Raw genomic sequence first — 15,429 nt, 5'->3', positions numbered from 1 at the left:
TCCTCATAATTGAAAAGCTCACAGCACATTGTCGCATCAATGCCTTGGTGACGCTGTACCGTCGTCTGTAAAAGCGTCGGCGTTGTGTTGCGCCAAATCAGGTTACTCGGTGTCTTGAATTACTCGCTGCGCTTGGAAAGCACATTCTGACCAGCGGTTGTTCTGCAGTTAACGTGGTCGTTTTCCTTACACTACGAAATATTCGTTGGAACGAGAACAGCATCGCTCGTGAATCCAATGCTTAGAATTTGCTCGTAACCATTTCACGGTGCAGTGGTCGGAAGTTTCACTTGTTTTGTCGCGAGTCTTTTGTTGCAGTGATGTTCAATTACATCATTTCGCCCGCAGGGCGGAGGCTTATTCGTGGCAGTGACTGCGGGAGTGCTCTATTCCCATTGCCTTGGCCTACTTCTGAACTGGTCTGGCTTGCCGTAGGGTGCGCCATACTGGCACTGCTGTTCGTTGCCGTGGCGCCTTTTGCTGTGGAGTCCCCTCGATGGCTCTTGCTGCACGCACGAAGAGAAAGCGCAGTGGAGGTGCGATTTTATAACTGATTTATGGTGTAGCATCGGAAACCGCTGAAAATTAACTTTTCTTACCCCTTTGAAAAATCTTATTTGGTGACCTATGCAGGAAACTACATATTTCGTGCTTTGTTTCTTGTAGTCTTACTGTCTAAGTATTGCTTTATACTGCATAATTTGTTGACTGCGTCTGTGACATCGTTTGGGCTATTCAAATAGAGACGGTGTGTTGGGCTAGACGGCTCTGTGGTGTGAGCGTTCAAACGCCCAAATTACGTTGCACTTCTTACTCTTACTTACTTTCCGGTCTGTGTCATACGTGGCAGCGGATCACAAGATGAAGACGTACCAAGTAGCCTCTGTTGCAGCAATAATAACTACTTATTAATCGGAGGTCTTCAACCGTGCCACTCCTCTCTTGGCTACATTATATCTCTTACAGGCTACAATTTTTCTACTTTTAGCATTACATCCAGGATATGTCCAAATCTACTATTTCTTTTAATGTCAACGAGAAAGTTAGCTACACTCACCATGGTCCAGCAGCTCACTATCAAATAGAGCACCAAGTCGGGCTTGTTGCTGGGTGTTCAACGCAATGGCTTTTTAACTGCGCTAACATTGCAACATAGACAAAGAAACGGGAAGAAGACTGGACATGCGAAGGTAGTCCGGTGTTTTTTTCCTTTTCTTTTCCGTGTTAGCGCAGTTAAAAAGCTTTTACGATGAGTTCACTACCAACGATGTTTTGGAGATACAGATACGAAGTAGCGGTTTAGTTACCAGTGTCAAGGGGATCTTTCATGGGGACGGAGTGCAAAGATTCTCGCATATATTAAATCAGGCAGAGGTGAACACCCGCGGTGGTCAAGATCAACCGGGAGTCCACCGTTTCTGAACGGCCTCTCCGACATAGCGCCTAAGTAGCCTTTCAGTGCAAAATGCAGTTAAAGTTCCAATTTATTCATCCATGTTGTCATGTTTACATATTAGTGCATACAAAATTAGTACAACGCAGGGAGCCCCAGAGTTAAAAACTGTCAGTGGGCACCCATACACGGTGTCAATAGAAAAAAGAAATATATACATCAATTAGTGGTCAAGGTAGCTGTACAGACAATTTGAAACAGTAAGGAATTGGGCGAAAAAATAAGAAAATCTGAAGATCTTTAGTAAGACAGAAATAGCGAAGAATACTTCTGCAACGAACAAGCAGTGCACGTAACCCTAAAAAGTATGAAAGCAAGTAAGATGTACTATTGCTACATGGATTATTATTATTATCATTGAATAAAAAAAGTCAGTTGTTAGGATGAAAAAGAGTTGCTGCTAAATATGCAATTAGCTTTGTTATACAACACAAGCTATATCCGGTTGATGATTTTAATGGTATGTAGAATAGGATTTCACCTTTCGATTCCTGCTATGAAACTATAGAATTAGTTAGGCTACATCAATTTGACCTCTAGCCTAGACACGCTACCAATCGCGCTCTGAACATTGAACTTGATCACTAAAAGCGTCACTTCAAGATTCCGTCAAGCGCTCATGTCAGCAGTAGGTATCCTGTGCTCTCTTGCGCAGGCGCTGAACAGGATTGGCATCAGCAGCGTCCACGTTGATCGCGAGGCACGCCACATCGAGGAGGCGTTCACGTGTCTTCCGCCAACAGCAGTTAACGTGCTCCTGGTGCACCACCTGATGTTCGTCCAACAGTTCTCGGGGATCGCCGGGGCGCCGCCGTACATCGCTGGCTTGGCACAAGCTGTGGGAGTGGCCCTCTCACAGCCTGCGTTCACTATTTTGCTGTCATCATTGCAGGTGCGAGCTAGAAAGCTACCGGAACCCTCGTCCAGAAGGAAACGTGAGATTCATGCGGACGCATAGACGCACAGTTCGGTATAAAAGTTGTATAAGCAAGGCTAATGTCGCCTCAGTCTGACCGACGTTACGATAGGCGTACAGAGGCGGCGTTTGGCGTTCACAGCGTGGCAGTTATATTATAATGACGGCTTATAGAGTACACCGTGTCACTCTACTGTCTCTACCATCGCGTCATCTGACTTTTTAGAGAGCTTCAGATTCGGACATTCGTGGGCAACCCAGATGAGTTTTGTGCACCGAAATGCCAAACCTTACTTGCCTTCTTTCATATGACTTGTGTTGTCTTGTACGTCCGACTATCTAGGGTCCCAAATATCGGGGAAGCAGAACAACTGGAAATTATATTTTATTGAATGACCAAAACATAGTCTGCTCAGCACGGGATGCATCAATGGCCCTTTAAACCAACCGAAGCTGGCCTTTCTGGGCTGAACTCAGTAGGTTCTCTCCCAAAGTTCGGTTGTAGAAAAGCCGTGCTTGAGCCTATGTAATGGTAACTGATAACACCCACCTATCGAGTGTTAGAGCGTCCCTAGTTCCTCGCAACGGTTCAACACTGGTAAGTGCTGGTTTATACAAAATATGGGGAACCGGGTGGACGCAGTGGGTGGACGCAGTTGGCCTGTAGTGCGCGCACACGTCGGCAAACTCACTCATGAGTCGACTCACTCGACTCAGATCGAGCTTGAGTCTGAGTGAGTCCAGGTGAGTAAGTTTTTGTGAGTTTCAGCCCGAGTGAGTTCGGTTGAAACAAATTTTAGTGAATCTGAGTGTGAGTGAGTCCGGTTGAGGATAATTTTGGTGAGTCTGAGTACGAATGAGTCCTAAGAACAAAAGATGTTTCTTGAGCGCGTCTGAGTAAGCTCCAAACTTTTTTGTCCACCTATGGTGACAACTACTCAACTTCAGCATTACTATTAGCTTATGACGGCTCACGTTGATACTGGCTTCATCTCACAGATACTTCAACGCACTAGCGTTCATACGCCAGCTCAATATTTATTGATAAGAGGCGTGCCTTGACCGTCCTTTCCACCCCAAAAATTTTTCTAAGGAAGTTCTTGATAAAAATATCTCGCGTGAACCATATCTTTCAATAAAAATTTCCTTACTAAATGCAATCACTGATAGCTCGTATGTAAAGGTAGATTAAAATGGGAGTTATACAGCACCGATTATGCGAGATGCTAGCGTTTAACTGCATTATCATCCTGATTGCAAAAGCTAATTATACGCTAACGGACTCATGAGTCGACTAACTCAGACTCAGATTGAGCCATGAGTCTTAGTGAGCCGAGTAAGTAATGTTTCGGTGAGTCTGAGCCCAAGTGAGTCCGGCTGAGAAAAAAATGAGTGAGTCCGGTTGAAGAAAATTTTGGTTACTCTGAGTCCGAGTAAGCCGTAAGGAAAAAATGCATTCCATGAGTGAGGCTAAGTAAGCTCCATATGTTTGGCCGACATATGAGTGCGTGTTATACTCAGCTACAAGTCATGAAAAAAGCGGCTTTTCGCCGTCAAAGGACCCCTTCCAGCCAATGGTGTCGCGGCCATCTTTGTGACACACATTGACACGCTGCTTTGTGACTCTCTCTTATGAGCGCGGCGCGAAGGCGGTCTGCCGCGGGGTCACGATGAAACGGCGACGCCATTGGCTGGAGCCCCCCCCCCCTCTATGATGACGAAAAGCCGCTCTCTTCTTGACTTGTGTCCGAGTATATGTGCTCATGATATCGCGCCGTGTGACTGGGGGGTGGGGGGGGGGAGGAGGTAATGAGCGTCCCAGCAGTCTAGAACGCTGTGTGGTATTTGTGTGTGAGATTTTCTTCTGCTCATCCTCACGAGCATTCCTCTCATCTTTTACCACGAAGGTGCTTCATGCCGGGGTCCACCAGCACTTTAGTGACGCATTTTCGTGACGGATATGACGTTGATAAAATGTACACGTACCAATGAGAAAGAAAATACAGCAAGGAAAAGTTCCCCCGCCAGGAATCGAACCTACCACTTCTTGGCTGCGACGATAAGCGCCCGACTCTCTACCGACAAAGCTACCGAGGGATATGCACGCCCACTCCACAAACGCGCCTTATATCACTCACACATTCCCTCTCGCACGGTGCTCTCTGTTGGCGGGGCTAGGCGGGCCGGAGTGGTGCCGCCTTCTGTGAGCGTGCAAGTGAAGTGATGAGTCGTGACACTTAATATCGCTGACAGAGAACGATTCGCTGACGACGCTGTCAAAGCATGACCAATGGAGATCGCGCGCCGGCACGCACTCTCGAAGGCCATGTCGAGATGCCAGTCGCCCTAGACGCAGTTACGTTCTTTGGCTTTTGCCTCGGCTTAGCTTGTGACGGCTCGCTGTCGGAGTAATGCAGCTTACACATGCACCAACGGTGTTTCGTCGCCGACTGCTTCGAGTGCGATAGCGCCGACTAATAAAGCTGCTGCCGTAATTAAGCGCTGCAGAAGGCAACGATGTCGACGGTGAATGCCGTGCTTTGGTGGGGCAAGAAAGAGGCCAGCGGGACGTGGAATGCCTGCGCGCGTTCGCGGCTCAAGCTGGAACCTCTGCCTCCCATGTTGCTAAAGCGCAGTGTGGTAGTGTATGCATGAGCCCAGGCGTAGGTTACCCTATGACTCGGGAGCGCACGCTTGCCGTTTCTCTCCTTCATTGGCGACGCTTTGAAGAAATGCATATCAGGTACCAGTCTTTATTATGTGCTTGTTGATCTCATCTTTGTGCGGTATTCACCATACACTGTGTCCAGGTACATGTGAAGGACGTCAGCTACGACAATAACTAAATCATGATCATGAGCGTTAGTCGTCGCGATGGAGATATGCCACTAGGCGTCAAGGTGAGTGCATCCACGTGAAACGGTGCTATAGCTGCCAAACACCGATAGACGCTGCCTATGCTGTCGCATTCCCTTACGCCAGCGTTATTGTAGAACTGCGAGAGATCGTGGATCGTAATGAAGTTTGCAGCTAGCCTTAATTCGTATCACATTACAATTTATTGTTATTGAATTCATATATTCCTTCGTTCTTACAGCGAAACTGCGACTTTGTGCTGAGGCAGCTCTGTTTTAATTGCTTCGAGAGGCAGTGTAGGCTTCCATGTATGCCAGTTTGTGGCGTCAACACGCAGGGTGGTGAAGGTGGCCTGAATGCTGTGGTGTGCGACTTGAATCCTTGGCTGAGTCACTTCGTAAATTCTTGCACGGTAAGCCTGTATGTCTCCGTTTCACTGTCACGTTGTTCTGAAAACAAACATCAATCCGTTAGCATTTTTGGTGCTTGTGGTAGTTTTGCTCCGTAAGCCTCGGATTGGTGGTGGCTCGGATTGAGATTGAGGGATCGTGTTCATAGTATTCGTCCAAGTTGGTCTGAAAGGCATGGGGAAGCTTCATGTGTTTGAAGCGGAACCACCAATATAACGAAAACACGGAATAGCGCACGAACACATGCGCCGACTCTCAATGATAAGGTCGGCAAAAAATGCGAAGCGCACTCAGACTCACTCATGAAATATATTTTGCCCTTATGCCCTTAGAGCTCACTCGGGCTCAGACTCATCAAACTTTTCCTCAACCGGACTCACTCGGACTCGGACTCACTGAAAGTTTTCTCAGTCGAACTCACTCGGACTCAAACTCACCAAAATATTACTCAGTCGGACTCAGTCAGACTCAGACTCACGTCTCGATCTGAGTCTGAGTGAGTCGACTCATGACTCCGTTAGCGTATAATTGGCTTTTTCGACCATGGTGTCAATGCTCTTTAACACCAATATCTTGCATAATTGGTGCTCTACTTGGCGCCTTTTGATCTCGTACCTTCAAATATGAGTTATCAGTGGTTGCAATCCAGTAAGGACATTTTTATTCAAAGAGATGCCTCACACGAGATATTTTTATCAGGAACTCCCTGTGAAAGAGTTTGCGGGAAGAGGTCCAATCTGCCCCCCCCCCCTCTCTCCGTAACTCACGCCCTTATTAATAAATATTGAGCTGGCGTATGAACGCTAGTGCTTCGAAGTATGTGTGAGTCGACAGGAGTGTAAACGTGAGCAGACATAAGGCTGATAGTAATGCTGTAGCTGTGTAGATAGAACCATTGGTCGGCAAAAAAATGTGGAGCTCACTCAGTCACTCAAGAAATATATTTTGCGCTTAGGGCTCACTCGGATTCAGACTCACCAAAATTTTCCTCAAACGGACTCACTCGGACTCAGACTCAGTAAGATTTTACTCAACCGGACTCACTCGGACTCAAGCTCACCGAAACCGTGTTATGCTTCGGAAGTCCACTTTTTTGTATTGCTCCCCTTACACAATGCCTCAACGGAGGCCTCTAAGGTATTTTAAATAAGTAAAAAAAAATAAAAAATCGAAATATTACTCACCCGGACTCACTCAGACTAGACTCACGTCTCGATCTGAGTCTGAGTGAGTATGAGTGAGTCGACTCATGAGTGAGTTTGCCGACCTATGCTCTCAATAGATGCTTATTTGCATGAACACGTTCATATACCACTGCATGGTTTTTCAAACAGCGAAACCAAAAGAACAGAAAGATTTTAGCTATTAAAGCACAGTGTCTTTTTGTTAAAATAATACTGAACGGGGAAAACATGAATGATTCTCTTTTACAGCGCACGAATCATACCTCGCTGATCTCGCGAAATGTCTGGTCGTCATTCGCGAGGCGCGAACTATATACACCGTAGTTTCGTCACGGACCGGTAGTGGCGCAATGAATCTTGGGTATGTCCCGGAAGTGAAGCGATGAAGAGTAAAGCGATGTTATTGGCAGAGGAAAGTGCGACGCAGATCCAATATTAACTTTATTCGATCTTTTTAAAAAAGTCACGACGCTTGCAGTAAGTCGCACAAGGATTGAAAGCGATGCTGGACAATTCTGAAGTCAAATCTGCTTGCTTCTAGGTTGTTATAGGCTTGAGCTAGCTGATGGTTGGTTGTTTCTAGGTTGCGTCTCAGCGCAGAGACGTTCGACTTAATCCACAGACAGTCACAGACACGACACCGATGTCGAAACTCCAGAGAGAAACTTGCGCTGTAACAGAGTGTTCACACCTCCCGTAGATCTACGGGCGCGTCGTCATTCGCGTAGGACTTCTTTCGCTTCGGGGCCTTCTCTCAGCCGCTGTTGCCTTTAGCGTTCCTTAGTATTTGTTCGTCGTACGTAGCGCTGAAGCACTCTGTACAGATGCATGCTTCAGCGAAGGTCGCACGTACGGCCATGGTTTTTATCGCTGGGTTAATACTCGACAGTTTATTAAAGCTTTTCTGAATTACTGGTTGCGCCTGTCTAGAAATCTTAATTGCAGTTTGCCGCCCCTCTGTTGCCTTCCTCATATTTTGTGGACCAGTGGTGAGTAGTGGGATTTGCCCAATTTATGTGGCACATACCCGTTCACGAAGATGAAAGATTTTGTACACATTTGTACACACCGAAGTTATCACGGCCAGTTTAAACAGCCTCACAGTTAAAATTAGATTGCGTACAAGTATTTTTTATTAAGCCACAACAGTTTAGTTGACTGCCGAATCGCATCGCAGCTCGTGATGACCGTCTTTTGTGCGGCTGTCATGGACGTCCTGGGTCGACGCAAACTTGTTCTTTTGTCTGCGGCGGCGTGCGTTTGCTCGCTGTTTGCTGTGGGCGCCGTCAGCTCGTGGGGCCGCGAGAAAGAACAGTGCCCAGTGGCCCTGGGCATCGAGCTGGCCTTTCTGGTAGTGTATGCCATCGGCTACTCCATCGGTCTCGGGCCGGTCACGTGGCTTCTGGCCGCTGAAATGGTAAGACGATAGGATACAACACAGGTTAGTACTCCTCGCCACGTTGTGTTTATAATAGACATAGGAAACTCCTCTGCTAGGATCGAGTGGCATAACGGTATGATGTATGTGGGTGCAGAGTAGAAACTTTAAAACAAGGGACGAGAATCTACCTTACATTGTCACCATGTGCATGAAATACTGCGAAACGATTTAGGAATGCAGAAAGGCAGGACAAGAGGTGGCTCACCAGAAAATAGAATGATTGACAATACCTAACGATGGGCGAATGGCAGAGAACAAAGAGATGAGAAGCAACGAGGTGTGGAGAATAAACCTGGAGGCATACTACTCTGTGAATGTAGATGACTAGTGGAGCACACGGGCGCACTCCTGCCTCTGCTCTCGTCGGCATTCTTCATAAGCGCGCTGCACCTCGGGCGTTCTCGCAATGCGCGGTCGACCCATACCACGCATGACTGCGCCAATCCAGTGCCTAGACTCCATTGACGCTGCAGGACACGTACGAAAGGTGTGCCGCTCTACCTATATTTTGTGCAAAGCCTCAGGGATCGGCCCACCTTTGACAGATCGACGACGTCAATGGATGACGTCATCGTTTGACGCCATGATGTCACACATTTCGGCGGTCTGTGACGTAATTTCGTGGCGTCATCGATATCTCGAAGGAGGTCGTGTGGTTTTTTCTGTTCGTGGACTGACGTGGGCAGACGGGGAGGGACTCTGTGAAACCAACTAGGGACGCTTTGCAGATGGCCTGAGTTTGGCGAAACTCGGAATTTCTCCGAGCTCTAGCGACATGCCATTCTGCCTGAACGAATGCACGAAAAGGTCAAATCTAGCCCTCAGTGCGCGCCGTTTTTCATTGTTTACGATAAAATGCGGCGTCAGGTGAAGGGCGGCCGGCAAATGAGGGTGGCGTCTTCAAGCGAGCGGCATCTTCTTTCACTTGTTTGTCGTTCTACCTAGTGCAGGAGTGCACCCATGCAAGAAAAGTGCCAGAAGTTTTTAGTAATGATATTTTTAAAGCTGGGACTGTTTAAGTTCATATTCAAGTGTTTAATGTCTGCTATAAATACTCTTTCGAATAATTATTACCGTAGCCTTCGAGATTATCTCTGACCGATCGCATTTCAACAGCGCGCGGCCGGACGTAATCACCGAGGCCACATGTATCATCATCAAAATCACCCAATTCGGCCTTTACTACAGTGTACTAGAACGTATACCGTCTAGTGCGTTGCTCGGCTGGCGCGCGCTCTCTTCGTCCTGTTCAACTTCTGCTCTCTGCCCGAACACATGCACCCGGCTGATTTGGGGCCGAGAGAGATACAAGGCGCTGGACCTAGCGAATTAAACCTAGACATGCTATGATCAAGCTAATTGAACCAACTCCTGCTAACAGCGAGCTTATTAAGCCATATGTCTTGCTAGGAACATGCCAATCTGGACCATGTTAACTAGGAACGCGCTAATGAGGCCGGTTCATGCTAAGGCTGAGCTAATTAAGACATTGCTAATAAGACACGCTAGTCTCGACCAAGCTAATCAAGACCTTGCTAACCCAGGTCTTCCTAATTAGATTCAAACTAATTATTACCTTGCTAATGAAGTGTGGCGTCATCGAGGCCGTGATCACTAAGTCATACTAATTCAGGCAGGTCTGATAATTAACATGTTAATTAGCGCTAACTAATTGACACCAAGGTAATAATAGAACTCTACCGGCCTACGTCACTCACGCCCCGTGACGTCAGGTCAAGTGACTTCTCGGCGCACGTGCAACGGCGCTGGTTGGCAAAACACTCCCGCTGCCGGCTCAGCGTGGTACAGTCGCACGGTGTTGGCGCACGTTTTTTTTTTCTTTTGAACCTTTCCCTTCATCCTTTCTATTCCAAGATTATTGTGGTATGTGTCAAAGAACATATAAAATGTGTCGTGGACTGCGTGCACGAAAATTTGCCAAGCTGCTGGCTGTTTAACTTGGAGAAGTGAACCCACGTGGGTGCGAGGAACAGCGGCATCGTCTTCGAAAATGTACTGCGTTTGCTGTGGCGTGTAGTGTGCGTTGAGAGGCAGCGACGATATCGGTCATCTTTGCGGACGTTGAAACTGACAGTATGGTGTGTGGTGTTTTTTTTTCTTTTGAACCTTTCCCTTCATCTTTCTATCAATATTTTGTGGTATGTGTCAAAGAACATATAATGTGTCGTGGACTGCGTGACGAAAAATTTGCCAAGCTGCTGGCTGTTTAACTTGGAGAAGTGAACCCACGTGGTGGTGCGAGGAACAGCGGCATCGTCTTCGAAAAGGTACTGCGTTTGCTGTGGCGTGTAGTGTGCGTTGAGAGGCAGCGACGATATCGGTTCATCTTTGCGGACGTTGAAACTGACAGTATTGTGTGTGGTGTGTGCTGTGAGAATAACGATGCATCTTGTTTGCGAAGACATTGGCGCGCGTTGTGTCCAACAGGGCCATTTGCAGTGACCGGTTGTCGACGGGACATCAGGATTAAACATTTTATTTGACGCGATGATCTGCAAGTGCGTACATATCAGTGTTTGTGCTGCGTGTACAAAAAAAAAAAGACGTGGGGGCTGAAAGGTGAGACTACGCATGAGCTACCAGCGTGTTTTAGCATTGCTGAACATGCATGACGGTTGACCACGGAGAATACCCAGAACCATAAACGTATCGCCTTTTATTGGAGATGTACGTGTTAATGGAAGCAGTGGAGATTCTTGTTTGTCATATTCTAGTTAGCTTATCTTTACGGCTCGATATTTATGAGGTGACATTCCGAGTTTGTGTACAGTCTAAAGAAGAGGAATAAGTATGGAAACACGTTGTAGGCATCAGATACAGCGAAGTAACCGCGCAAGAGAATATTTATGATTAAATTATTGTGTTTAACATCTCAAAACTGCTCAGTGGATTATGAGGAACGCCGTCGGGGAAAACTTCGCTTTAATTTTCACGGGGATTGGTTAACCTCAACCGAACGCGCGCCAATGAGTGTTTCCTTCGTTTTTTTTTTTCATTCATCTCCGATCAGAATTTTGCGGCGTGAGTGAGAATCTAATCCGTGACCTCGCGCACAGCAGCCGCCAATGCTGTACATCGTTTAAAGCTGCAGTGCAGATTTCGCGACGGAAATTGAGTACGTTCACATCCATGCCATGCTAATATTTCTCCAAACACCAGTGGTCGTGAAAATGTACAACGTTCGCTTTCGAAGAGCATAAGATTTTTTTTATGGCTGTCATCCACAACGAGCAAATCATATGTTGACTTAACAGAATCGTTCATTATAGGCAGAGACTCTTCCTATTAACAGCTGTGAGTTCAGAAACTAGCAATTTGCAAAAACCTCTATCGAAGTAACGCAGACACACGCAGCGCTGCTATGCAGAGATCCCGCTGGCGTAACATTCTTGCCAACCAGCGCCTCCTCCGAAGGCGGGACTTGGGGGCGGGACACTGCCAGTGACGTCACACTGTTTGCAAACAGGGAGAGGTATATTGCAATGAAAATTCACAGCGAGCTGACGCGGTCGTCACTCCGAATCACACTGACCGGACCGAGCAGACTGAGTTGACATTCAGCCACGTAAAAAGCTGGAAGAAACTGCCAATTAGTGTCCATCGCATGAAACGCTTGACAGTCACACTGGAACTATGACAATCACGAGTTGAACTGCGGCCTTTTCAGTATCAACGAGTTTGAAGTCGAGCTCACGAGCCAAGTAGCTTGATTGACAGGCGCCGACGGGAAGGCTCGCGTCCGCCCACCACGTTTGCTCTTGCCGAGGCGCAGTAGTCACGCCGCAAAGCCAACGAGCGGCACGATTCAGCTGTGAGCTACTACGCAACATCATAATATTTGACGTAACATAACAATCGACGTAATATTCGATTGAAGTGAAACAACCTGCTCGAAAGTGCTGCGTGTGCGCCCTTGTTGCCTTCGAATGGAAATTTCCATGCTCCAGGTGGAACGAAGGAACTGGCCTGAAAGAGCATAACCGCCCTCTAACACGCCTGTGGGACGCGCGATGTTCATTTAGCAAAGAGATAGTACGACAATCACACTGGCGTCCCTGCAGTCCTGAAATGTTGACTGAGTGGCAGCACTGATGCGTTCGCACGCGCTATTAAAGACGGTAGTCTTTCTTGGGATACTTAAACGAAGAAATTTTGGTCTGTCTGTCTTTCTGTTTGTCGGCACGTCACTCGATTCAGCCTCCCGGCCAAAGTTGAACCACTTGCTTACCGCCCACCCAGCTTGAACTGGTATGGGTGTTCATACATGTTAACGTTGTCAATCAAAACTTAAATACTACGCATATCTGAGGCGCAACATCACTAGGTAAGTATTAGATGGTGTGTTCCTTTGTTAGAAAATACATAGATACGTAATTCTAAAAACCCTAGTTTCTTAAGCTGCGCTGAAAATGTGGATGCGCTGAACACGCGACGCGCCGACGAAAGCCCTCTGCCACGGAGGAAGGAAAGAACCTTCATCTCCGTGCCCTCTGCACAAGCTCGTTTCCCGACCTAGAGCGTAGAGTTACTGCATACGCTACATGTAAGGCTCATTCACACCGGCGAGTAGGAATGGTCGCGCGACCGTTTGCGACTGGAAGTCAAAAAGCGACTCAAAGCGACCGATGTTCACACCTGCGTGCGACTTATAACCGTCGCCATATAGAATTCACGTCTGCTCGTATACAGCTTGCATTGCCGTTGCCCCGTAAAATAGGCTGACGTCCTGTTTCTGCGCATCTGATTGGTTCAGAGGTTTGCGACTGCAGTCGCGCGACTGAAAATTGAGCAGCGAGCGACTGAGCCAAAGCAGTCGCTTTGCGACCAAAACGCCCATTTGCGACCGTTTGCGACCAGTCGCTTTGCGACTACTTAGTCGCGCGACCATTGCTAGTCGCCGGCGTGAACGAGCCTTTAGGTAGCAGAGTTGCGCATCTGTCTTCCAAACGCCGCTAGCAACCATGCGTTGCGCAGAAGCTGACGCTGGGGCCAAGTTTTGTATTTCTCGATGGCGCCGCTGCAGCGAACTGGACTGACACTAGTCATTCACATTAAGCTAAATCACCGGTCTTCGACACGCCAAACATGTCGACCGGTGACCCGTAGGCACGTCGCCTGCAGAAACGGAGTGAGTCTTCGCGACATAGCGATGGTTGCTAGCGAGACCTATGCGCAACTCCGCTACCCAAAGGTAGCATATACAGTAACTCTGACGCAGCGCTCCTCTATCGTCTTTCGACGACATTTGCAGCGAAGCACGCAGATACGCGGCCAATTTCATTTGAGAACCGCCGCAAACGCCGCGCACATGCGTTTGTGACGACATGCACGTTTTTGTAGCCGTTATTCACAACGCTGCTTTCGAGCGCTCCCAACTGTATTCCTGTCTTGACCACTGTAGTGCGAGTTCGGAGCAAAGTCGAGTTCACGAGAAGCTCGGGCCATCCTGCATAGCACCCCAGGTGTGCCGTTTGTAGCTCCGCTGTTATACACTGCCAATTTGTGCCGCCTTGCAGAACTGCAGAGGTTGAACGCTTGGATGGCATGCTGAACTGCTTGAATGCCTAATTATGAAGCTTAACACTTCAGAAACTTGCTAATTTGCTCAGGTCTTTCTGATGAATATATGTATGGCACCTTTTCGCTGCTCTTAGGTATGATTTAAATTGTCGCATTTCTTACGACTGTAGTATTACGAACTTGTTTAACACACTCGCTACATCGAACAAAGTGTATTACAGCTCGCATGTTGTGATTAGAATGGCTACCATACCGCAGTACGTAGATGGAATGCTTTCTTGATCTGAAGTTGTCAGGCTACTGTACGTAAGCGAGTTGTTTGACTCTAATATTGAAAAAGAAAAAGCATGGCTGATCGCTCCGTAATAGGAATCGATATAACACAAAAGTGAAACGTGTCTTCACAGAGGTAGTGGAGCGTTTGTTGTGCATTGACATATGAGAGCTTGTACAATGTCTATTCGTGTTTGGCAGCTATACCAATGTCAAACACAAAGAAGGGCCCGCGAAACGAACGCAGAAGTATACTCAGGACGAGCGCGAACTGAACTACAACTGTCACAGTTGTTACTTTTTTTGTGTTTGAGCAGCGCGCTTCTTTCGCAGATGCGGTCGCTGCATCGTGTGAAGTAATATTCGCGCACTCTGTAACTTCAACGCAACCTTACAATCTGCCCCCATCACGAGATAAGCGCGCGCGCACGGGCGACGACGCCCTGTAGGGCGAAGTACTGGTGGGCGCGTGCGCGTCGCAACGAGTGGGGCGGCGAACTTTAAAGCGCGCCCATCGCTAATAATGTATCTTCGTTCGCAAAGCCGAGGGCTATTTAGGCATGTTGTTTTTCATGTAGGCACCGTTGAAGCTATCGGAGTAGTCAGTTTTGAAAGTATTTGTTTTACGCAGGTGACAGAGTCAACTGCTTGTGAAGTTGTGACAAAGCTTAAGGTCACGATGAACTCTTAAGTGAGTACGGGAAGCAGCGCAAGAAAACAATTACATAAGAAAAAAGAATCAAGGCATGGCTTTGTCTGCCTTCCGTTGTTCCGCACACACAGAGCTTACACACATGCACTGTGTGAAAAAAAGCAATGCTCACTAAGATGCTAGCGAACTCGGCTATTTTTATGAAGGACACCTAAATTGTGACAATTCATGAAGGATCGCAGTATACAGTAGAAGAAGGACGAAAGAGCATACAGCCCTCCTAATCTTGCATTCCTCGCGGAGGAGGTTTGAAGCGCCATCCGTATTCCTCCTATGGTACGCGCGAAAATTGGAGGCACATCGTGACGATTCCTTTTTATTCTGCCAAATAAGAAGACATCACAACATCTTCACCCAAGGACGCAGTGGTTTCTGGCTCAGTACGCTTGATGTATCGCCACGTCGAGCCCTATCTAAGTATTTAGTAATAGAAGTGTCTGTGGCTGCCAGAATTAGCTCAATATTACAATTGTAGGATTCACTCTAACACATAGGAGAGGCTGAGTGAACGGGGTGAAAATCTCAGCTATCATTTATCGTACATTTATTAAGGAAAAAGCCTTAGATGCATCATGAAACGCTCAAAGTGACCGTCGGCGTCGGCGTTGTCAACACGAGTGATGCAGCATTTTCATCATGTAAA

At 47.4% G+C, this 15,429-nt stretch overlaps 2 protein-coding genes across 3 annotated transcripts in view; both read left to right on the top strand.

Moving 5' to 3' along the window:
- Window positions 1-15,429, top strand: part of LOC125760038 (uncharacterized) — a 210,091-nt gene that overhangs the window by 172,496 nt on the left and 22,166 nt on the right. The gene's annotated exons all lie outside the window — the stretch shown is intronic.
- Window positions 1-15,429, top strand: part of LOC119406525 (facilitated trehalose transporter Tret1-like) — a 38,509-nt gene that overhangs the window by 2,890 nt on the left and 20,190 nt on the right. Inside the window, exons 3-5 of the mRNA XM_037673264.1 lie at window positions 2,109-2,345; window positions 5,563-5,637; window positions 7,997-8,236. Of these exons, the coding sequence (XP_037529192.1) occupies window positions 2,109-2,345; window positions 5,563-5,637; window positions 7,997-8,236 (552 nt within the window). The remainder of the gene's footprint in view (window positions 1-2,108; window positions 2,346-5,562; window positions 5,638-7,996; window positions 8,237-15,429) is intronic.

Source organism: Rhipicephalus sanguineus, chromosome 10, assembly GCF_013339695.2.
Source record: "Rhipicephalus sanguineus isolate Rsan-2018 chromosome 10, BIME_Rsan_1.4, whole genome shotgun sequence".
NCBI lineage: Eukaryota > Metazoa > Arthropoda > Arachnida > Ixodida > Ixodidae > Rhipicephalus > Rhipicephalus sanguineus.
Note: the sequence above shows the minus strand (reverse complement) of the source record. Positions and strands in the feature narration are given on the sequence as shown.